This window comes from Athene cunicularia (assembly GCF_003259725.1).
Source record: "Athene cunicularia isolate RWA chromosome 6 unlocalized genomic scaffold, athCun1 chr6_part1, whole genome shotgun sequence".
In the NCBI taxonomy this organism is placed as follows: domain Eukaryota; kingdom Metazoa; phylum Chordata; class Aves; order Strigiformes; family Strigidae; genus Athene; species Athene cunicularia.
Window position 1 is genome coordinate 22,004,280 of NW_020799105.1, and position 25,567 is coordinate 22,029,846.

The 25,567-nt window shown below is 37.5% G+C and overlaps 1 protein-coding gene across 2 annotated transcripts; it reads left to right on the forward strand.

Moving 5' to 3' along the window:
- Positions 1 to 6: 6 nt before the first annotated feature.
- BUB3 (BUB3, mitotic checkpoint protein) lies at positions 7 to 13,074 on the forward strand. 2 transcript variants are annotated; one of them, XM_026851457.1, is made up of 8 exons: positions 7 to 327; positions 2,448 to 2,642; positions 3,769 to 3,838; positions 5,224 to 5,375; positions 8,421 to 8,579; positions 9,981 to 10,158; positions 10,502 to 10,718; positions 12,727 to 13,074. In XM_026851457.1, the coding sequence occupies exons 1-8, from the start codon at positions 319 to 321 to the stop codon at positions 12,734 to 12,736; spliced, it is 990 nt and encodes a 329-aa protein (XP_026707258.1). In that variant the 5' UTR covers positions 7 to 318; the 3' UTR covers positions 12,737 to 13,074. The 2 variants fall into 2 exon arrangements, with proteins under 2 accessions (XP_026707258.1, XP_026707259.1); XM_026851458.1 differs by lacking the exon at positions 12,727 to 13,074 and having other exon boundaries at positions 10,502 to 10,722.
- Positions 13,075 to 25,567: the final 12,493 nt, after the last annotated feature.

Consider the following 25,567-nt stretch of genomic DNA (forward strand, 5'->3'; position numbering starts at 1 on the left):
GGCCGCCTCCCCTCAGCCGCGTCAGGCGCCGCGGCCTTTCCCGCCGCCTCACCGAGGTGCCCCCGTTTCGTGTCCCTTCCCCGGCGGGGCCGCGGGTGCTGGAGCCTCGGCCCTCACGCGGTTCTCGGGCCCTTCTCTCGCTGTTTTATCTTCCCGCCGCAGCCGGCAGCATCTCCTTCATCCCGACGTGCTTCTCCGGGACCGGACTGCGAGAGCGACTGTGTCTCTGGCGCCGCGGGGCTTCCGTCATCCGCCTCTGCTGCAGGAAGAAAGTTTTTCTGTTGCGTTGCGTGGAGCAGCGAGAAAAACTCGTGCAATATGAAAACGGTACTGTCAATGTCCTCTTAACGAGAAAGAGAGGCTGGTCGTCCTGACGCTTCCAACTAAGCGGCCCGCTTTGTTGGCGAAGCGCTTATCGGCTGCCTAAGTGATAGAGCATGCTGTGTTAAGGGGAGCTGTAACAGCACCGATTTATCCGCTCAGTGACAGTGAGCTTTTGGGAATGACAGAATTGCAAAGGTGCACCCTGTAGTTTAAGTCAGCATCGCAGTTTCAGCAGCGTGCATCTTCCCTGTAATGTTGTCTTTATGAGTTATCTCTTGTGGTGCTTGAACATTTTACCTGGAATTTGTAGTTTGAGGTGGGCACGACAATTACTGTTGTTTGGCAATCCCGATTGTGAAGCAGTTGGGGGGGGGGGGGTTTGGTAATGTATGTGAAGGGAAGGATATATTTGAATTCTGATGTTTTATATGTTTTTCTGGATTAAAAATAACTTTAGGAGATCCTTCTAGGTTTCTGATATAAGTAACTTCTTTATTAATTGCTTTTGGGCTGGTTAGTCACTGGTGTACCAGGTGCTTTAAACCCTCATGTGTGTTGAATTTTCTGCCACAAGTAGACAAGGCAATTAGCTAATTTTTGTAGTTGTTCTGAATTCCTTTAGATTTTCTGTTTTTGTATATCCCCCTGAAATACTTACTGAGGCACATTGTGATGGAGGTGCTGCTGAATTCTGTCTCGTATTCACATAGAAATATGTGTTAGCAGATTCTCAAGTCTATCTTGTCTTTTGCCCAAGTATTCCCAAAGCAGAGCTGAAAAAGGAGGTGAAGTTTTAATTTACTATTCTTAAAAGTTTTTTTCCCACTTCATGTTTAAATAGCAGAAATAGCACTTTATATTTACATAGTAGGTTGATTTTTTTTTAAGGATGTGTTGCAGAACACCTACCAAAGCTCCCAGTTAAGATTTTTTCCAGTGTAAGAATGTGCAGTGCTTACATTTGTTACACAACTTGATGATGTAGTTGCTGACAAGTGTTGAACTAGAATAACTGTGCACTAAACTTGGACTTTGTCCTAGTTCATGTACTCGTTCTTTCTTGATTTATTTTCAGAGGTTTAATCTTACCTCTGCAGTTGTACATACAAATTCAGGAATGATAGTAGTCTAGAAAATCTGTGCTAATTTATTTCTCTGTCTGTTTAGCAGAAGGGAAATGTGCTGTTAAGGTTTTCTGAAGTTTTGATGGTTTTGTTGGTGTACACATAATGAGGAGTTTCTTCTTTCAGAGTGTTTGTTAGGTCTGCACTGTGTTCCCAGGCAGAATTCCCTGTTCATAGCTTCTGCTCTCTTTCTTTGAATTTTTATATATACAACTAGTCCTGTGAAGTGAGTGCTGCAGTCACCTTCAGAGTCACTGATCTGTCATTGAATTGTTGATTTTTTTTTTTCTAGCCACGTTGCATTTACATTTTGCTTTATGCTTTATATGCTTTATATTTCAGTACTCCACAGAGCATAACTTTCCTTTCTTACCTGACTTTCTTTAGACTCTTAAGAGGGAAAAAAAAATATCTTAAAACAGTTTCATTGGAAATATTTTATAACACTTATGGAAGCCTAAGGATTGGAAACTTGCAGAGAGCCTGAAACTGTTTAAAAGATGATCCAGTTGTGATTCTCAGAAGTATATGGCAGTCATACCAAATCAGGAACAGATCAACATTTCTTGTTGGAGTTTTCAAATTGGATTCCTTTCTGCTTGTTTGTGTTTTTTAAAGTAACTTCTTTGTGCTCACAGTAATTTAGAAATACTTTAAAAAATACAACCATATACAGAGTGAGGACAAATACATTTGTAAATAACAATATCTAAGCTTATAGATGATATTAATATACAGTACAAAAAGTGTTATTCCATGTTATATTTGATATTTAAGTGTAAAAGCTCTCTTTAGGGTGAGGAATTTACTGAGGGTTTGGACAGGGATTAGTATTTTAGAGAGTTTACTAGAAATCGGAACTTTTTCCTGCATAAAAACTAGTAAACTTCTTGGGTCTACTTTAAGCTACCTTTAAGATGGATCAGTTAGCTAGCTAGCTTACTATGCTTATGTTCTTGTTATGTCTAAAATTGTATCTGTGCATTGTTGTCTTTTCAGATGACCGGATCAAACGAATTCAAACTAAATCAAACTCCAGATGATGGTATTTCATCAGTAAAGTTTAGTCCAAATACATCTCAGTTTCTGCTTGTTTCGTCCTGGGACACAACTGTCCGCCTCTACGATGTTCCTGCCAACACCATGAGACTCAAATACCAACATTCAGGAGCTGTCCTTGACTGTGCTTTTTATGTAAGCGTGTGAGGTGGTTTTTGCAATTATTATTTTATAGACATGTAATGGCCAAGGTACATGAGAAATTGTCAGTCACTGAAATTAAAGGGATAGTGAAATCCACCTGAATTCTATTTTTTTTTTTTTTTAAAAAAGCTTCTGCCAATGATTCTTCTTTTAATGAACATTGTTCTAGTCCGGAATATTAGTATTTTCTGTGAAGGGTGTAGGCACGCAACTAATTTACTTCTGCTAGAAGTGGTAGGGAAAAGTAATTTGAGCTGGTTTGTTCTGTTTCTGCAGTGTTACGGTAAATTGTGTGTGTCTTTGTAAGAAAGAGTCATACTGGTAGTATATAGCCTGAAGTTATTATTCACAGTAAGTGCCCATAGCCAATTATTCTTTTCTTTTTAACCTTCTCATACTGGGTTGTTTTGGAAGCACGGCATTGTTCCAGAGTTCCAAGTGAGCCATTTACCAGATACTTGATTTTTTTTTTTCTAATGTAATAAATTTGAAATATGAATAGTTTTAAGTTTTTGTGCCACTTTTTTGTTTTGCTTTTTTTTTTAATAGAAGGTTTCAGTTAGCTTCTTTTTCTTTGCACTGTATTCTGGTATGTCCTCCAGTGACTTGATCTCGATGTGTTACTGAATGTTTTAAAGATCAGTTTAAATTTTTAATTCTGCTTGTGCTTTTTTCACTGAATGTTTTGTCACATAGCTGATACTGTACTGTGGATCAACACACAACTTCTCAAGTAGTTTCTAGTTTCCAAATTAATTTTAGAGGGAATAGACTTCTATTAAGTCTAACTGGCTTAAGTCGGCAGTCATTTAAAAAGAAGCATTATTTGTTTGCTGTTATAGAATTGATTTGATATAGCCTCTAACTGCTTTTGTTTCTTTTTAGTTTTAAATTAACTAAAAATTGTATTGCTCAAAGCGCTTTACTTCAACTTATTTTGCAAAGCTTCTGTCATCTTGCCTGTTTAGATCTGTACAAGATCTTGAGTCTTGTGTCTTAATTCCCATCTTCCCCAAACTCTTGAAAGCAAGTCCTGTGTTACGAGCCTAGAAGGTTAAATGTATAGCAGCCAGAGAAACTTAATACATGTCATAAAGTGAAATATTTTGCTTTGTAGGATCCTACCCATGCCTGGAGTGGAGGATTAGATCAGCAGTTGAAAATGCACGATCTAAACACGGACCAAGGTAAGCGGGTTGAATTCTGTAAGTGGTCTCAACAACTGGCCTAAACTTCAGATTTATATACTTAGGTGAGCAGAATATCTTTAAAGTTTTTTAGAAGGGGAATATTTGCTTTAAGTAGTAATCTCTGTTGATTTTAAGTTGTCAGTGCTCAGCAGGCTTCTTTGCTGTGCAGCCCTTTCTGGTCACCGAGGCACTAATGATTCAATTGCTGTATAATTAAGATTGTGCTATAATGCCTTTAACAGAAGGGCCAGATCTGTTGCTGCTGAATTGAGGGTTTAAACTTTTCATGTGATGACTGTTCATCGATGTATTTTACACGTGTGTTTTATTTTTATTGTTTTAAGGTGAAAATGGACAGAAAGGAAATAGCTATATACTCATCACGCTGACTGAGGTTCACATCGTGTGTGCCTTTAGCAGAACAACTAGTGGCCCTACTAAGTGCCACCTAAAAGCAGGGAAGCATTTGGCAGTTTGCCAGAAAGCTTGGTAGCTGCTTGTGGCATGCCTTGAATTGGATTTCTGATGATAATCCTGCTCTGCCATAGGCTACTGTGTCTTAATTAGGGGGAATTAACTAAGATGAACTAAAACTGAACATGGTATTTTTCAAAGGTTTGTGGTTTAGGCATATTTAGAGGGATCTCTCACATGTGTGGCAGAATGTATATAAAGCTTTTGCTTTGTCAAACGTCATGACCTTGTACTACTTTTTTTGTTTTCCCTAACAAAACATTGCTCAAAAGGAACAGTTCCAGTGCCTCATGGGTGCAAAACTGCGAGCTAGTTTGTCTAACTTTTTGTGTGTTTGTACGTGTGTTAAAAAGAAAAATGAATCTCAGCCTGACACGAATGTGGTCACTAGAACCAGCCAATAGCCAAGGCTCGACAAACTTGTGTGCATAGTAATGTTATGAAAATGTCAAGTAATCCTGTTAAAGATGACTTCCTAAAAGTGTTTGTTAATACTTTGAATTAATATTACATATTAAAAATTTTTGTCATAATGTTAAAGGATACAAGCTGGATATGTAATGTTAATATATATGTTGCTTTCTGTCTTAGTGCCTGTGTCAAGGGTGGTGATACCATGTGATGCTGAACACTTCTTTATACCTCTGAACATCTCTCTGCGGCTGCTTAAAATTCTTAACTTCTGTTCATAATCTCAGGAGACATAAATTTTAAATTTAACAATCCTGATTTTTTCAAAAGTGATGCTTCTGAAGACTGAATTGTCCTTAAAGGGACTCCTGCCACATCAGTACCCCTGTGGGAATGTCAGAAAATAGTGTTTGTACTGCAGTTGTCCTTTTTTTGGTCTCTGTTCAGCATGTTCTGACTGTTTGTAGAGCCAGTAAAGAGATTGTATTTTCTTACAGAAAACCTTGTTGGTGCTCATGATGCTCCGATCAGGTGTGTTGAGTATTGCCCAGAAGTGAATGTCATGGTGACTGGAAGCTGGGATCAAACAGTTAAACTGTGGGATCCCAGAACTCCATGTAATGCAGGAACTTTCTCTCAACCTGAGAAGGTATGTGCTGGATGCTGTATTCCAGGTGATATGTTAAATAACACATCCACTGAGTAGTTAAACATCACCATACCGGACGCTGTCTTAAACTGAATTGACTTTGAAGAGTTACGTTTAATGGTTTTTAAGTTGTGAAAATGTGTTTTAAAAAACTGATATTCAGAATATATTATGATTTTAGGTTAAGGCTTTGAGCTTTTATCAGTAGGAGAGCATAACAATTCTTGAAACTCGTGGTGGACCAAATTCTTATAACTTAAACCAAACTTGACTAAGGAAAACCTAACAAAAACAGCATGTGAAATTCACCCAATTGTTAATAGTCCTTGGCTTAATTTTAATACGTGCTATTGATTTCCTTAAACGTTAAGATTTTAGATATGTTGGATCCTGGCAGTCATAAAATCTGATTGTTTTGAAATGTGCATAGAGATATAGCAAGAGGCCATTTACATTGCCTGAAATAATATTTTGTTTTTTGTATGAAAAGATTGAACAGAATTGCTTGTATTGTAATTTACCTGTCATTGTACTAATGCCTAGTAAATTTAGACATTCTCCTAATACTAAAATCCTCTGTGCTAATGAGAGATCAAGAGAAATAATATACAATGGAATGTCTTAAGCTTTTTCTAATGTTAGATGTGTTAATCTTTATACTGCTTACAGTTGTGTCATTGAAAGAATTATAGAGCAGTAATTTCTCTTTTTTTCATAGACTCCTAAAACCAGGTGGGGATGGCTAGATAATTTTACACGTGTGGTTTTTTTTTTTTTGCCTATACCTTTCCTAAATTTCATTTAGCTCTGTCACATTGTATTGTTAAGTCATAATTATGAGCCATCATTATGTTCCCTATTGCATCTAAATAGCTGTTACTTTTGTTACAACATAGCTGAACCTACTTCTGGGAAGACCTTTGTTCAGAATCAAATAATTGCATTATTTCTAGTTTTGATTTATAGTTGTATGTAGCATGTAAAGAACTGTGATAAATTGCTGACAGAATATCATATAATGGACAGCCACAGTGAATCAAGCTGCTTATTGGTTCAGCAAGGTTCATTATGTCATTTTTTTTAATACTGTCTTTGATAAATGTGTACACCGACTCAACTGCATGACAATGGTTTCATTTGATTTATGATTGTGTGGTGTAGAAAGAATACTTACTATACAGGTGTGACATCAGTTTGTAAAGAAGATTTAAGATATTTAATGTTCTCTACACCTTTGTTTCCATACACGTATACAAACACATTTATATAATATTTATTAATATTGTTGGATCAATTTTTACATCAATAATGAAGGGAAATATGAAAAACGGTCTTGTTAAGGTGTGTAACTGCTGTTGGCTTAAAGTTTTCTTGCCCTTTTTGTATGTAAGTGGGGTTTGGCAATTGGGATAATCAGAAATTTTAGGCAACTCCTATGTGAACATTTAAGATGCTTCCCATCATTGCACCTCTGTCTTAAGAGGGAAGCTCAATCACATTTTAGAGCAGCAATGCAAGCTGAATGAATGTGGATTGGTTAAAGGAAGTTTTGTGTGTATATGTATACGCACACATACGCACCTGTCTGCTTAGTTTTTTGTTAAAAATGAACTTTTTGTAAGCGTAACTTGTTCAGAGTTGTTCATAGCAAATGAAGAGGAAAGTTGTTTTGCCTGCTATTTCAGTGCAGTTTTACCAGAACCAAATAGCTTTACTGGGCTTTATCAGAGAACCAGAAAGTGAAATTGGGTGCTTGAGTGAAATTGTACAAGCACGTGCCAAAAGTAAATTGAATCCTTCTGGCAGGATACCAGATCTCTGACACTTCTGATTCTTGATCTGAGTTTTATATGGTATCTGTTTCCTAAGTATTTTAGCTGCATTATATCACTTTTGAAAAAGCTCATTCTTACAGTTTGCTCTTGTTAGCAACTCCATGACAGGACAGCTATAGTCAGCTGCTTTCCATCTTGTGTGTGTATCCACAACTTGCAATTCATTTGATAGCACAGCCTTTAACTGAACATTTTTTTCTTTTCTAACATATTTCCAGATTAATAATGGTAATAGTTGCAAACAGAATGATTTATGTGCTGGATATTTTAATGAGAAATTTGATAAACAAAAATTAGAACCTCAGCCAATTTTTGGAGTTGGAATTCCAAGCCACAGTCCTTTTTAATGATGCCAAGCATATTGCTTCTTCAATTTCACTTAGTTCTATTAAAGTACACAAAGTACTGTTTTTTGTAATGATTTCTTGGTAATTTATTTCCATTTATTAACATAAAGCTCAGTTGAAGTATTCTGTTCAAAAAGAAAACCACATGATTACCAGATAGAGGAAAACTGAGAGGAAAACACGTAATGTGGCATTGCAGGCCTAAACTGCAGGAACATGAATTGATCGTGGGGAATGCAAGCTATGCATACCAAGCAAAGATGAATTCCAATATCCATGCTATCTCCCCTCCCTGTAACTTTTCCTCTTGCCTTGAAACGTCCAATAAATTTAATGCCTGAAATGATTTTTGAGGAAAACTTGAATAATACTGATTTCCCCTTTGAATTATGTGTAAATATCTCTGTACATGCATAGCATGTAGAACATGGGTAATACCAGCAAAAGGAAGAAATCTCGTGTGTGGAAGATTATTTAGAAATCACTGAGATCTGGAGACTGGGAACTGAGCAAATGTGCTTGAAACTTAAAATTGTACAACTGCATATGCATAGTATTTTTTTTTCCCTAAATCAGATATAGTATGAGGCTGTGCTGGGCTGGATTTTTTTTTTTTTGAGCTGTGTGCTAGGGTACAGAACTAAGGGTGAGCTTTTGAAATGCTACATCAGTGTCATCACTAACTCTGCACGCTACTGCTGTTTATACTAAATTTGAGTTATAAATTAAAGCTAAAGGAAAATCCATAGCTCCAGACTATTGTAGATGTCACCTGTTTTGTTATTGCGTCTTGCTGACATTCTATTTTGTACAAAGAACAATGGATATCCAGGCTAATGTTCTAATTTTTTTTTTTTTTAAAGGTCTACACGCTTTCTGTGTCTGGAGATAGACTGATTGTGGGGACAGCAGGTCGGAGAGTGCTGGTGTGGGATTTGCGGAACATGGGTTACGTTCAGCAGCGAAGAGAATCCAGTCTGAAATACCAGACCCGCTGTATCAGAGCATTTCCAAATAAACAGGTATGGGAATCATGTCAGTAATCATCTTTTCTGTTGAATATTCTTTAATGGAAAATGGTGGTTTATTTTTCAAGTCTTCTGCATTTTTCATTTTAAAAAACTTCTGGCCTTTGACGTTCTGTAATCAAACTCGGGGAGAGGGGTAGGAAATGAGGCTTCTTGTTCCAAGTTAACTCTTTTTAATACTGCAGCTTAGGAACGTTTGCCCTGACTTACCAGTGTGTGATGTTTTAATTTTTTTTCCTCTGTTTTGTCTCCTTTTTTAAGTACCTTATTTAATGCATCACAATGCTGACATGTAATTAAAAACCAAAACAAACCTGCTCCCCCCCTCACCCCAAGTTGCAGTAGAAGAGGAAGACAGAATTGGTGGTTGCTCAGCAGCCTTTATGCATTTTAGCCCTAGGTTCTTCAATAGACTGAACAGAGGCAGGATTAGAACTAGATGAATGTCATTTATATATTTTTCTTTTTTTAAACTCTGAGTCCGTGTCATGCACTCAAGAACCCATGATCCATTATCTAGGGGGAATTGTACAATTTAGATGATTATACAGCTGTTCCACATAGGTTAACGTAGTGTATCTGTGGTATTTCTCTTTCTGAAGTAAAGCAAGAAGATTAGCTTTTTCTGGCAAACTAATTTGGGAGGGAATTTTCCCGTGTACGTAGCAATAGTACAGGAATTGCAAGACCTAGTTGCTTGTTCCTGAACTGACATGAACACTTTGTCCATTTTCAGTTCTAGTTATAGTAAAACAAGCTGATCTTCCAGATAGTATTGTATTATGGATTTTAAAGAACCTTGCTATAGCTAGATATCATTACAATCCTATTTCTGAAAAGATCTATTATGGGCTTAACTCAGAAGTTATAATAAAAGCATCTCAGATTGCTCTAAGTCAGGACTGTAATTAACTGGATAAGTGGGCACCACTTATAATCAAGTTTCACTGAAAATACTATTTCTACTTGAGTGTTTAGTTGCTAGTATAAAGCTCTGAACTAATTTTAATGTAATTCTGAAACTAAATAGTCCTGTGAGTATCTCTAATATTTCAGATATACAACGGGTTCTTTACTCTTAACATTCTTTCCCCGCCCCCCCCCCAAATCAACTTGTGTTTGGACCTGCAGGGGTAATTAAAAGTTTCACTGTCAGCTTAAAACCACGGTGCAGTGAGAATCTCTCTCAGAAAGTTTTTTTCTGCATTACTGTTTTCTTAGAAACAATTTTATTGATGGTGCCATGGATCTGTGGTAAGAAAAAATTTCTGGTTGTGCACAGTTTAAGACTCTTCACGTTTTTTGAGTTCAGAGGGGTATCGGATAAATTGTATTGCAATCCATTCTCCAGTTGTGAACTTCTAAAATGCATATCTCCAAATTTTTTTTTGGTAGGGTTATGTGTTAAGTTCTATTGAAGGTCGTGTTGCAGTGGAATATTTGGATCCAAGTCCAGAAATCCAGAAGAAGAAATACGCATTCAAATGTCACCGTTTGAAGGAAAATAACATTGAGCAGATTTATCCAGTTAATGCTATTTCTTTCCATAATGTCCACAACACGTTTGCTACAGGTAGAGTGGATACTTGGGTTTTTTTTGTAACACTTGCATCAGTTCCTTTAGTTTTGATTTAAACAGGTTAGTTTTTACTTCATATGCCCTTACTTTTTAAGCTTTTAAATTGTACTTGCAGTGAGCAGGGTTTTAAAATTATTTTATGCAGTGAGAGTTAATTGTTTTAATGGGGATTTTGGGAAATAGTTATTGTGCTCTTTACTGAATTATGCAACTCAGTATAATCCTGTTTTTTACTGACAAAGTTATTCCGGGTAGATTTTTCCCTTTGGTGTATGTTTTCAGTCTTGCTGTTCTCTCCAATATAATTTACAATCAGTTTTTGAAAATTAATTTTCAGGAGGTTCCGATGGATTTGTAAATATTTGGGATCCATTTAATAAAAAGCGTCTGTGTCAGTTCCATCGGTATCCCACGAGCATAGCATCACTTGCCTTCAGCAATGATGGAACTACCCTTGCAATAGCTTCTTCATATATGTATGAAATGGATGACATTGAACATCCTGAAGATGGTATCTATATTCGCCAAGTGACAGATGCAGAAACAAAACCTAAGTGAGTATGCTTCACCTGTATTTGAGACTTTCTGAGCATTCATCCCAAGATTTATTAATTTTCCTAAATTCATGAATAGCATTATTGATGCCAGTAGATAGTGCAGCTTGACAGTAGGGTTGGTTTTGATTTTATCTTGTTTGCCCAAGCTTTCAATATCCGTAGGTTGATAGACGTCTGATGGATAAAATTGTGCCTAGTTGTTTAGTAGGAGAAGAATGTCAAACTCTTATCCTTTTTGAATAGGTGCTATTATATGAAGCTGTGGACTTATTGCTAGCTCATTGCTTCAAGAATTAAGTGAAGAATTCAAGAAAAATTTGAGTAAATGTTAGTGTGTTTGGATATTTAAAACTTAGAATTAATGAAATCTTTCCACACTAGTCTACACCCAGCTGTCACAGTCAGAAGTGAGTCTAGACACCGCTCTGGGAAGGTTGTGTAAAATCAAGGAAAAGCTTTCTCAGTTCCTATGTGTTGGAGTTTGCTGCAGCCCCCTGATAACACACTTTTCTATCATTGTTGCTGTCAAAATGAGGTAAACTGATGGATGGAGGTAAAAGATTTCTGTTAAGCTGGCTTTGGCGTGAATGTTACATAGAAAAATTGCCATCACAGTGCAGAATTGCACTACTCTTCATTATGCTAGCACAGGAGCAGTTGTTTTTATTTTCAAATTCTTGTGATTTGTCATGGATATTTTTTTTTTTCTAGTACTCAAACTGTCTTAGACTTTATTTAGTTGTCTCCATTATTTAGTATCTAAGTGGTTATGTAAATTAGACACATAAGTGAATAAAAGTTCTTGAGTTTAAAACCTCAAGGACTGACCCCCTGCCTAATGACTTGTATATTGATTCAGAGCAGCCATTTTATTGCTGTGGAGATGTGAGGTGGAAGTTACAGAGGAATAAATAAACCATCTCTCACTTGGAGATGTTTGTTTTACAATAATTTTGATACTCCTGGAAAAGTAAAACCAGAACTATCTCAGTATGTATTTCTGGGGCACTCTCAAGTGTTTAAAAAAAAAAAAAAATCAGATGATAATTCAAACTTTTTTCAAAATCAGATTGTACTTGTTATATACATTTGGGAGGGTTTTTTAAAAAAAAGTGATAAAAGAATACTTGCTGCTGTTGTAATAGTAAGAGTTGCTTTCAGTTATTTTTGTTCATTGCTAGTTATTGGTTGCTAATTCTGTAGATGCTTCATTCTGCTGTATGAGGAGGTTAATCTACAATTAAACAATATTTCCTCTTGGCCCTCCATTATTTTCTGAAACAGATGGTTCATCATTTCCTGGGCTGTTAAACACAGCAAGGTTAAGGTTAGACTCTTGGGAATCAGCTAGTTTTGAATCTTATTAGGCTGTAGAAGGAAAACTAATAAGAATACTCCTTAATATCATTTTGTGACTGTAAACAATTATTTATTAGCAAACAATTGATCCCAGAAGGGCAAATTGTTTGAGTCAGTAATGAGCTGAGAAAAAACAGAGCATATCTGTGTATTTGGAAAATAATTGTAACGTAATTGCAATGCATTTAGACAGGCATCTTTTTGGACCTGTTTCTATCTTTAAATGAATTTCTGAAAACATTAACAAGGTTTATATGCTTTTCTGACATTTACAAGTTGCTTGTGCCAACCTTAGGGCACTAAGAATGATGTGTATATTTTAATGTTACCGTAGTGTGAGTCATCTCTGGTTTATTCTAAAAATAAGTTACTTAGGATAGAAGACTGAGTTGTTTCATAGTGATCTTTTTGCATATTTGAATTTCTTAGCATTTCTGCACAGTGCATTGTTAAATGCATCAAAATGGTGCCGTATTACATAAAAATATTTGGTAAGATGAGCTTTTTGATCATTATATTGTTATATATTGCATCTTGATACAAGTGAAAGCAGTCTTTCTACACATTTCTGTTTTTATAGAATGTTGAATACTTTACCTGCTTATGATTAAATATTGTTTGCTGAAATACAGTTTGTTTATTTCAGGTCTACTTAGACTTCTGGTGATACTTCTTCTCTACAAGAGGTGCCCACCTGTTCCTAACAAGACTAAACTAGAACAATAGAAGTGAGAAGAACAATCTTTGTACTGATGTTTTTAACTAAGAAATATTTGTTTGTTGTATGTCTTAATCTGTCATTACTTACCTGCTTTTATAATGTTAGTGAAACTGTTTTCTTTATCTGCTGTCTGTAGCTAAATCAGTTCAGTCCTGTAGAAAACTTTGCATATCCCTTTATAAAAGCTTATGACATTTTGTAGTATCTAATTATGAAAACTTCCAGTGGCCTCATAATTGTTCAATAAATACCCACAGTTTTTTTGAAAACAAATATGTTGTGTAACAGCTTTTACTGTTTGTGAAACAAATGTTAAGACAAAAACTTTTGAGTTGCAAGAATTCTTGAGTTCTAGATCTTCCTGATGGGAAATTTCTGAAGTGTTTTCTTTCTTCAGTGAGCTGGACTAGGAATCTCTTCACTACCATGGGACCTTGGCTCTCCAGGCAATGTTTTCACAGGGCTGTGAAAGCCTAAAGTTGTATTAGGTTTATCTCGGTGACTTGAACATTATTGAAGAATCATGAACTGTTTCTGGAGGAAAGAACTTGAACATGTGGTACTTAGGTTTTTACGCAGTATGTGCAAAACCCCCAAAATTAACGATGCTTGGGAAGAATTGAGGGTAGAGGAGAGAAAATATAGAGTTTCAGCGTAGAGCTGAGTGGTCTGTTCCAAGTCTGCAGCTCTGACCAGGTAGCCCAGGGTTTATGGAGGAACACGAGTGGAAATGCAGGAAAGAGGAGTTTCCCCAGAGTAGAAATGTCATTCTGGCCGCAAAAGCCCATGAAAATATGCTGTTTCTCTGAATGTCTTGTTTACATTATTGCTAGTTGGTAAGAAGTCTAATCTATACTCAGATTTTGTGTCAGCCTCTTGAGGGTTTTGGAGTGGGGGGTGGGTGTAAGAAAATGCTTGAACTTGGACAAATTAAAAATTTATTCGGAAAGTGGTATTAGAAAAACAACTTAGATGCTGGGTGTGTGTGTTCTAAATGGGAATGTAGATTTCCTCAAGAGATTAAACCTGCAAATCCATCTGCTGAAAGGAATAGATTGTGGTGTTTGTGTAAATAAATATAAATGCTTTTTGAGTAGCTTTTATAGGTGGTACTATCTCATCCAACTCTGTTTGCAGAACAGACTGTCAAACTGCTGTCATGATAGCTTGTATCAGGTGTTTGGAAAGTACTTAAGTATTTACTTAAGTATGAAGCATTCACTAGTGAATAGTAAGGAGGGATGGAACAAAACTCATATGAGGCTTATCAAAGATGATTAAGGTGTGGGTATTTTGGAGTGGTGATTGGATTCATTCTTCCACCTTCTCTTCTGAGTTTTATCTGTGTAGCCAGTGGGAGTACTTCATTACCTTTAAGAAAACAAACTTGCTGACAACAGAAGTAGTAACCGATCGTTCCAAAGAAGGTGGTGATGGAGAGGAAGCTGGGCTCTGTGTGTGCAGAAAGCTAACAAGCTCGAGCTTTACCAGGTGGACATACTAAATGAGTTGTACATGGAATATTTTACAGTTTGTCATGAGCTAGGTACGGATTCTTCAATAATATAAACTGGTTTTGATAGGTTTGAAAAAATAAAGGTCTTCCTAAATTAAATACGAATAATGTCCTCACTGCAGTAGCATCCAGGCTCTTCTGATAGATGTGCCCCATCCCTATTTCTTCCAGTTTGAGTTGGCTTTTCTGCATTGAGGGTACATGACTGATATTGGGCAAAGGTTGAATTTTTTATGTCAGCTTAGGAAGTGACGACATACTGGTGTTTGGACTTTTTATTATTTTTGTTTGAGGAACACATTGATACGTAGGCTCTGGGGCCTAACCCTGGGAACCAGAGGTTTCTGTGAGAATGACTAGCAAAGAAATAGTAAGCAAAATTCCTAATTTGGGGGATAAGTGTAGGCTGAAACAGCACGCTTTCTGTTAAACACAGTCAGACATTCCAGGATCTCATACCTCAGTGTGTGTGTGTGTGTGCGCAGGTGTAAATACACATGTATTTGCAGAGCAAACGTAAACAGTATCTGTTGTGTCTCCATCTCTTCTCAGCTGAGAGTTTCTAATATTACAAAATAGAGGATTGAGCCCACAAATAAGCTGTTAACCTGAAAGTATAATAGTTACCCTGCTGGTGGAGAAGCAAGACCTGAAGTGAGGATGGGTCCAAATAAATAATGTGTGAAAGCAGAAATAAGCTGGCACTAATGAAAAGGTGATGGTGTGGAGAAAGGACCATGTGAAATGGAGAGAAGATGGAGCAGGGACTCACAGAGGTAAAACTGGGGGGAACAAAATGAAATAAGAGCTAGAGAACATAGGGGAAAACAAAGAATTAGGGGAGTTCCAGACTAGTTAAAGTAGACACACAACCCAACTGGAAACAATGCCATTTGTGCAAATTTTGGTAAGTATCAGGCAAAAAGTACCTGTTGGTGCTTGATGTACTGAGATCTGCATGCTGCAGTAGACAAAGGTAGCCCAAGATGTGTTGAAGGAAATGGATTGGACTTAGTAGTTCTATTTTGGCTTCAAAATGGTGGGAAAATTCCTTGTGGTATGTTGGTGTTTTATATAAATGCTTGAACTAAACCAGTCGGTAGAAAATAGTGAGAAAATGGGGTGTAATGGAGGAGAAGAGTTATGTTAGTTGGACAGGGCTGCAGCTGTGTCTGTTAGATACAAATATGTGCAGTTGGAATATGAATATTTCTTTTACAAGATGAATCTTCCTTTCGTTAGCATTCTTCTAGAAATGCAGGTCAAGGCAGAGGGAGGTTCATAAGCCGGAGAAATCATGAAACAAGCTTTTTCTGACTCTAACAAGCAGCTGAACAAAGAGGATCTACTGACTCTTGATCAGAGGAATTGAGATCTGAAAAAAGCTCCTTAAGTCATTGCTTTTTGGACAGTGTGGAGGGCTGTACAGAAAACATGGAGTCATAGCCGTCATTCTAATAGAGTCATCAATCACTGTTGACTGCTTGCAGGAAAAAGTATCACGGGTTGTCTCTCACAAGAGGCTCATAACACTGTGGTATTAAAAGCCAAGTGGCATCTGTGCCCTGAGTGTTACAAAAGCATGGTGGTGAGTGTACTTTTTCCTGTTGGCCAGTACTTCAAGGTAATCAGTATATGGTTACGACATACAGGTTTGGAGCTCTGCCCTATCTCAGACGTGGTGTTTTGTGCTACTGCTGCAATTAGATGTTTAAAAAGTGCGTCCTTTAGATGGACGTTTTCCCAAGCAAAACCAATCCCTGCTCTGAGCCCTGAACACGGAGACTTCAGCGATGCTGTTGTGAATGACCTTTACAAAGCTGTGCAGGTATGGCTAGCTCCACCTTCTTTAACTGTCTTACGCCTTTGGAACTGTCCAGTAGTTTTTACTGCCTTGAAAATTAAGGATTTTTTTGTAGCTGGAGCTGTGCAGTCACTTAAGTTCAGCAGTAATTCAGCTGGTGCACCTGTTAAGATAGTGGCCCAAAAGCTGGGTGTCTCTACTATTGGATACTTGTGCAAATGTTGGCCTAAATGACACATCCACTGTCAGTGATTGGTATTAGTGGTCTGGAGCAGAACCTATTTCTTCTGACTAGCAGACATCTGTTCTGGTGATTACACCATTAAGCTGCTTTTATGTTGTTTAGTATAATCATAACCACAACGCTAGTAATTTTTTTTCGTCAATATGCAACTGATATAACTTCTTGTCCTCCAGCAACGTGACATTTGCTCTGAAATGTGTCAGGCTTCTTTGTTCAAAATAGTATTTAAGTGATGCTTTGTGATACATTTAGATATGTAGAATTTAGAAATGAAAAGTCAAAGACAGGACTCGCCCAGACATTCTTATAATGAATATGCTAAAGGCGCTTCCTGTGAAATATGTCTTATTTCGTAAGGCTCTGTGTGGCACTTCGACTATATCATGCGTTTTCCTATGGCATGGAAAGATACAAATGTGCTAACACGTGATAGCAACATGGGGGATGTAATAGGTCTTCAGAGTCTCCTGTGATTACCTGCAAAGTGGAAGGGAATAAACTGTTCTCCATGTCCACTGGGACTGGGAGGAGGCATAATGAGCCTAAATTGCAGCAGAGATTAGTGTAGACATAAGGAAAAACTTTCTCGGTGTAAGGATGGTTAAACCCAGGAATAAATGGCCTGGGGAAGCTGCAGTGTCTCCATCTGTGGAATTTCTCAAGCACGGGTTAGACAAGCACCTGCCAGGAATGGTGTGGGTTTAACTGGTCCTGTCTCTGGGCAGGAAAGATAAGTTAGTACTGATTGCACCTGTGGTTGTTACACCACTAAGTTTGTCTCTGATCATTCCTTCACCTGGCATTGCTCCTGTTACAGCAAACTAGTATTCTTTGTAACTGAGGCTGCGATTCCTATTATTTAAAACTTCTAAATTCTTAAACAGGCTTTTGATTTCCTCAATGGCCCACACCACCATTAACAGACAAACTTGTTTCAGCTTTGAATTGGCCCGTGCCTACCAGCTTCCCCTGTCAGCGTGCCCTGGCACACCAGAGCTGCTGGGGAGCTCCGCCTGGGAGCCAGCTCTGCAGAGCTGTCCGCTTAAACAAGACCATCCTACTTCTTAAATTCAGTGTACGTATTCATTCTGCAGGCATTTCTGAATTTATGTAAGGTTAATAAAGCAGAGGACCTGATTCTTATTGGCTAGATAAATATTTCGTTTACATCAGTCTTAAAATAATTGTAGTTTGGGCTTGCAGCTAGCTTCACCCTTAGCTGGCACTAAACAATGCTTGTACCAGCGTAGCGTGTAGTATATTTTAATCAATTCCCCACTTAGAGTATCCCCCTATATTCTCTTTTGGTAAAACCAGAGCAAGGTAGCATCAAGTAAAACCAAAATAATTTATTCACTTAGGCCAAAGAGTTCCTAATGATTAAATGAAAATAAGCAAGGGTTGCTTTTCCTTGCTTGTTTTCTGCAAACCACTGCTGTTCTGCAGTGACAATACCACAAAGACAACAATTGCCTTATTCTCAGTGCTGCACAGATGCATTGTAAGAAATGATTCTGGCTTGAGAATTTGTTCCCTAAATAGATAAGACAGCCAAAGGTTGAGAGAGAAGAAATATTCCACAGATGTCAACAAAGGCACAGAATAAGGAAGCAAATTTCCTTGTCACAGAGCAAAGGCAGGATTTGAACAGATTTCTTGATTACTAGCTCATGTAATTGGTTTAATTTTTTGTCTCTGCTGTAGACTTACAGTGGGGAGTTATTTGAGTTAATATTTTTTATTCCTGTGATGTAATTTTTTTGTCAATCAAACAAACACTGCTTCCGTGTAAAGGTAAATGAGACCAAATTGTTAAAGGAGGGTTAAGATCCTTAGATGAGTCGTCTTAAATGCAAATTTTTCTCATATACAGTATACACTAGTGTGTTGAGACATAGTACTGCTAAATGGCTCAAAGCGATTCCAATAGAATACAAAGATTGACTTTACTACTATAGTGAAGGATAGATGTAACAGGATAAAAGTAGAAAGTGCAAGCATTTTTAGAGGTGGTGCTTTTTAAAAATAACAAAATGCACCATCATGTTTCTACATAGTATTTTCTAGACAGGAAAAAAACGTATAATTCATTCCCTGCAAATCAAAGACTATTAAGTGGAGAATTTATCTGCTTTGTAAAGCAAAAAAAAAAAAAAAAAAAAATTTCCACAGCTGTAGCCTGTACAACAGATAAGAGAGTGGAGGCATCAAGAATATATATAGATTTTATTTACCATGTTCCACACCCTCAGTTTCTGATGTCTCTTGTTGATGAATCGGTTTTCTTGTCCCACATAGACAGTTCATGTTCTGCTGGGGAGTCGATTACTGCAGTGCTACATGTGCAGCTCTGTGCCTTGTAGGATGCTCCTCCGTTGCTACAAAGCTGTTGAGAAGCTGCAGGTACGTCTTCCCTGGAAGCAAACATGTTGGGTATTTGTCAGTGGGAGAGGCCTCCCTGTTCCCAGTCCCATGACAGCACAGAGCCTATTCTTTGATGTTTGCTTTTATATATAAAGTCACTATTTTAAATTTTTTACCTGCTGGTGATAATCCATAACATCCTCTGCATCATTTAAACTTGTCAACTGGTGACAGAGACTGCAGTAAGATACTATAAATAGCTCTTGTATTCGTAAACTACATGTTTTGAGAACATGACTTTGGCTTTTTCTCTTCCACCTATATACTTTATGTTGAGATCATTTGATTCTCCGTGCGAAGCTTTGTGTAGTGGCCTGCAAACACACGATTGCCAAAAGGTGATGGTGCCTGAGTGGTAAGATAAGTGCCCTGTTTCTATCAGAGTACATTAATTTCTGCTAATGAGATTGTGGAGGGAAACATTGTGAGAAATAGAAAAACTTTTCATACGAAACATCTGGCCTTTTGTGCAAAAACCCTCAGTCCTATACTATCAATTAAATACCAGGAATATATCTGGGGAAATGTATCTGTCTGTTCTGTTCAAAATCTTTGTTTTTAAGATCATAGTGCTTGTTTTGAAAAATAAAAGGAGTGCTTAAATCCTTGAATTTTTCCCTGGGTTATAATGGAGTCACTGTTCTTTCCCTGTCATCTGCAATCCTCGAATGCTTTTAATCAAATCCTCAGGATTTAAATTATTAAACATCTTTTTGGGATTACATTTTTTATTCCTAATTATACGCAAAAGATATATATCATGAAATATGCAGCATGTAATTGCGATTAAAGCGTACAGTCTCACGAAAGATGGGTCTAACAGTTTTATACATCCAAAATTTAATTAGGCAGATAATGGGGTTAGAAGTGAGATTTTTAAGGATGGGATGGGGAAGGAAATTTTTGGAATTTTATTTATATATATGTATATATATATATATATAAAAAAATATATTTTTTTTTTTTTATGGTGGTGGATATCAATATGGAGGCTGCAAATCAAAGTCGTATTTCTTCCCTGGTCTCCACATGTGTCGTCTGTCTTGTATTGGTCTTGAGATTGTCTGTACAAAACCAGAATTTATCTAGATAGTGAACAAGTAATTCAGTGAGTCACAGAACAAGGTCTGATTTTCTACATAGTTGGGTTTTGTGGTTGTTCCTTCTGAGAAATCAAGTGTAGACTTAAACTCTTCCACAATCAAGAGGAAACTTTTCCCAGGTAGATTTCCCGGCCCTTCCTTCCAGGGCACATTATTAAAGTCTGTCTCCTCTGCTTGGCTGCCTGCTTTCATGAGGGATACAGGAATTTGATATCTTTGAGACCTCCTTCCTCTGTCAAAGTCAGTTGTAATTGGTCAATCAGTTCCAAAGTTATTAGGGGGAATGAGAGGAGAAAGGGACGGGCAGACAGACACAGACAATTTCATTGCATGAATCTCATTTCCTTAGGGAACTGGAATAAAAAAAAAATCAATTAAGGTTAAGACCCTCCAGTACCCTTCTTCAATTACTTTGTAAGAATAATGCCTTTCGCTGAACTATCCATGATATACAATCTCTTCATCCGTCCAGCCTAGGATGAAACCTCTTTTGGCAGTTGTTTGCAAGTGTCCAAATACAGGATAAAAACCTGGCTTTTCTGTAAACAGTAGCTGAGGCTGCAGGGCCTTTGGGAGCGTCAGGATTCAGCCGCTGCAGGTTGCAGTTGGATCATGTAGGTTCAAAAGGACACAACCCACCCTTGTTTATTCCCATCCGTGAGCGTAACGCCCGTGTCTCAAACACCCGTCGTGTGCTTCAGGGCTGTGTTCGCCAGTGCTTTGTTCTTTGTGACGTTCAAATAGCAACTGAAATTTCAGGTGCTGCTGGTTTAGGCTGCACCTGAAAAGCCTCTTCATGACCTTCACCCAAAGTGAAACGGCTGCGTGGTCACTTCATCTCCGGGGGCAGAAGATAACGGCGCGCGTCTCAAGTATGCGGGGACGTTGCACCAGGGCTTAGGCCCGTGGAGCTGCGAGGGAGAGCAAGGGGGCTGCTCAGAGCAGCTCCTCACGTGCCTCTTCCAGCATCAGGAGCTCCTTACAAGCTGCACCACTCCAAAGACACACGGTCCCACCTGTGCTTTTGTGTCGGCAGCGAATAACCTTACCCGCTGCTTACTATCCAATTCCTTCTCTCTTGCTGTGAGTGGTTATCTGCTTTCTTTCACATTCTGGAAATTTCACTGGTTTCCAGATAATTCTGTTTATCCTCCCTCCTCACGTCACTGACAATTTTTTGTTTAAATATTAAACGTTTCATTAAGCCTCTCTTCCTACATTCAGAAATAATTCAAATGTAACTTCTAAGTGGCAGATGTATTGAGATATTAAATAAAACCCTACCATATTCACAAGCCCTTTTCTGGACTGTTTTCTAAATCATTATCAAAATCCCAAACTAAATCAAAACCACCGCCAAGCAAACGGGTTTTTTTTGCTGTTCTGATCGCAACCCAAGCCTGTGTGAGCGGTCTGAAATGTTTATGATCTCGAAAGCAGCAAAAATCATCAATTTTCTGATATCCTGCTTTACCCAACAGAGATGTCCAGATTCAACACTTTGGGGCTGTAGTTCCTTTTTCTTCCTCTTATTTCAGTCTTTGTTATGCTAACATCTTGTTCTGCTGTGGAACTGTTTACAGTAAAGAAAAAGCTGCCCTTACTTGCCTAGAATCTCTATGGTGAGGGTTGTTTTTTTGTGGAGAGAAGGAAATGAAGGATAAAAATGTTAATAGATGAAGTGTACGTGTTTCAGGCGATGCATTATATATGTCCTCTTATTTCTGGTTTTATTTCTCTATATTTTTCATTTCCCTAAGAAAAAAAAAAAAAAAAAAAAAAAAAAAAAGATGCTTTTCCTGTACATCAACTTTGGTGGGACTTTGTCATAGTGTCACTTCAGTTATTTAGCTCCTCACCGAGTGATGTGGAACCAGAATCCAAACCCTGACCAAAACCTTTTGAACTCAGGGCTGATCATTTCAATTTAGTGACTTGCTATAAGGCTTGGAGATAATTCCTCTGGCTAAAATCAGTGAGGAAAACCTTGTTTCTCTTGGCACAGGATCAACCTTTGTGTCAAAATGGTGGCAAATAATGTTTTCCAGATTTTATTTGTTACAACAGCATCAGAATCACCTTTACAGGCAGATACAGTATTCCTAAAATAGAAATGGTGGTTTATGTCATTTGCATGTAATGCATTATCATGGCCATTATTAATTCCCCTAGTAACTCTTTACTATTTAAAAAAATTGCATTGCAGAGCAGTAAGACTATCAGCAGGTATGCTTTTTTTTTTTTTTTTATGCTGGCTTCTAATGCAGCAGTCTTTCATCCCTCTCTATAAGATTTACCTTTAACCTAGAATCTTTCACCCGTTATCTATAATGTATAATTATAAATACATTGTAGTCTTGAGTAAGTACAATTAAAAAGGGTAATTCGTTTCCCTCCCTCTCTCTCATCCTCCCACCCAAGTCCTTAGGTTTAATTTTCATGATTATGTTAGATTATGAGTCATTTTAAATCATGGTATCCAGTAGAGACTACTCCTACTCTGCAGCTCTTTTCAACAGTTGTTTATGGTAGTTTCAGCCTCTTTCTGCCTCTCTGAGGCTCTTTATTTTTAAAGCAAGGCAGACAAGGCCTAAAATTATTCCATTAAAGAGGTGCAATTTTTGTAATGGGACTTAGAGTGCTCTGCAGAAGTGCAGGCAAGTTTCTTCAATATCCTGAGCATTATTCGCTCATTTAGTTAAATGATGTTTCTAATTCCCTGGTAATTACATGTAATGAGGCACTCTTTCTCTTCTTGATGAGACTTTAGCTTAATATGAGATGTCGTATTTTTTCTTTTTTTTTTCTTTTTTTTTTTAGGGATAATTACCCTTCCCAGGAAAAGCAGGGGGTTTGTTGTGCAGAATATATAGCAAATTATTTTATTTCCTGCCATCTTGACTGCCAGTAAATTATAAAATTAAGTTTCAGTGGAGCATTAGCACCATTTTGGAAAGGCTTGAGATTTTTTTTTTTTTTTCTTATTCATGTATTGAAGTCCTTTGGGACTATTGAGCTATTATTCATAGAATAGATGTTTTTCTGCCAATTCCTAGTATTAGATGGTATTGAAGCAGCAACATAGGTTTAATTTTTTTTTTTTTCTGGATAATAACCAATGCAGAATGGTCTTGTTAGTTGCTTTTTATATCAAGTAATTATCTTTATAAAGTTTTAGTAACACTTCCTCCCACCTTGGTGACTAATTAAATTTATTTTTATGCATGTTGTAATATTAAATGCTGGGACCTTTTTTGTTTTCAATTCTGGATGGTGGTTCTTTCTAAATTTCTTACATCTGAATAACATTTGGGGTACTGGAATGAATAAAAAGCTGTAGGATACATGAAGCTAACAACAATAATGCAGCATTTAACTTCAGTAAAAATAGAATTAACAGTAATTTTAATTACTTTGAATTTCCTACCTTTTGTCAATGCAATTTTCTTCCTGTTATTCTGATAAGGTGACTCTTGTCTGCTTTTTTTGTTTTTAAATTCAAAAGACTGTCAAAATTATGAACGGGATAGCATCTGAGAATAAACTTGGAGTTGAATTGCCATTTAAAAAAGACATTTAGTTGCCTAATTCTTGTAGAAATAGAGATGCATCTATCTCACCTGCTTTAAGCTATCTAAAATCAAGGTTTTTAGTCTAAATGAGGAAGCCACCTAGGCTCCCCTGTTTCTAGTTTTTGAAGCGTGAGGTCTGTTGGTCACAGCGTCTCTGCTAATTAATTTATTTTCTCTGCTGTGGCTTGAGATAGGATTTACAGCTTTTGATGCCTGGCAATGAGCAAAGCCTGGGTTCTGGGAGTATCTGGGTAGACTTTGGGCAAGTCACTTTACCTTCTCCACATCAGTGTCCATCAATAATGGTGTTAATGACAGCCATCTCCTCTGCAAAGCCCTGTGAAAGCTACAGGCTGAAATTGTCGTATAGCAGCCAGACCCATCATTTTTATAGCTTTCTAACACCTTTACAACAAACGTTACTCCTGGCCATACGTTCAGGATGCATCTACTCTGTGCACTCACCTTGCAGGAGGAAATGAAATAAAATCCAAATCCGGTTGTATGGGGGAAAACCTTATTGTCTAGCAGGGGTGGCTGGAGAGGGAACGGGAGAAAGGAAGACGATGTTTGTTACCAAAGTCTTGTGTGACTTTCTTACATGCTCTCTGGAAGAGATATTTTTTTTTTTGTGGTCAGTTGGGAAGGCTTGTCCTGCTCATCATGGCAACAGCATGAGTGTATTGGTAAGAGAAGGCCATGGCAGAACGTTTATCGATATGAAGATATGTATTTCTACATGTGAGTATACTGCGTTTAGGCCCTTTGAAGTCAATGAGACTACCTACATGCTTTAAAATATATTAATTTAAAGGTTTTGTAGGGTCAGCACCAGAATCTGTAGTGATCAAAGGATTATGTCTTGAAAATGGTGGGCTCCTGTGTGAGAAGTGTACTTTTTCTGTCTAAGAAACCACGGTGCTGCAAAGTTCTAAATATAAAGGTACATCTTCATGATAAAACCAAGATTTTGAGAGGCTAAAGTGCAATCAGCGGTAGAAAATAAATGTCATAAATAACTTTTTGATCCCAAATACTGTGACCCCAATTCTGTAGAAAGAAGCTGGAAAAATATGACTGCATCTCACTCTTTATTTCATCTTAAGCAATTTGATATCAATCAAATGACTATAGAGGCAAAGGCATGAACGTTTATTTCCCAGCCCACAGGATTGCTGTCAAATTGCAATTTTCAAAATTGAAAGAGTCGTTAAGCTAGATTTTCTCCATTTTCTTCCTAGTTCCTTCCCTCAAACTTTCAGAAATGTGCCTCTCAATTTTGCAGTGTACTATTCCACAATGTGCGGGAAAATTAAGGAAGCTCCTGAAAAAATTCTTTACCACACAGTGGTAAAATCTCCTTTTCTTGTCTGCAACTCAGTATATAAATCTAGAGGAAGACTACATCAAAGAATAGGGAATGAATGAAATTTGAGCATTAAGATACTGCCCTAGTGAGGTTGACAGGTAAATGAAACAAGCTTGGTACATTCATGTGACGTGATTTTAAAACTGTCTGGCTATGGCTGGTTACCTCCAGTCTGCTGCAACCCAAAGCAAATACTTGTCCTGCTAAGAAGGAGAACCTGCTACCTGGTGGTTATACCATGTGGGTGCAAACTCTGAGTAAAAATATTTCCTCAATATTATTAGGAAGGCAGGACATGCATTCATTAAGTACTTATTGGGATTAAACAAATGAGGCAACCACAGCCTTATAATAGAGAGGTTCAATGAGATCCATTTCAAAATACAAAATCAGACTTTACAGGGCTTATCCATCTGCTGTTGTTTTTTGCAACAACAGAGTTTGGGAAGTCCCAGTGGAGATCTGTGCTTCGTTATCAAGAGAGCTACAGAGGCAGCACCCACCCAGAGGAATTTACGCTCAAAGCAAATGACACCGGTGATGGGAATTATTCTCATTCTTACCAGTCAGTCTCAAAACACTCCGAGAAAGTGCCTTCTCTTTTATTAATGCACTTGTGTTAAGTGGTATTTATGAGGAATGTAACCACCCTCTTAACTGCTGCGATACTTTGGAAGGTACCTATATGTGATTGCTGCTTTACTTTCTCTTAAGTTTCTCTAAGTTTCTGAAAA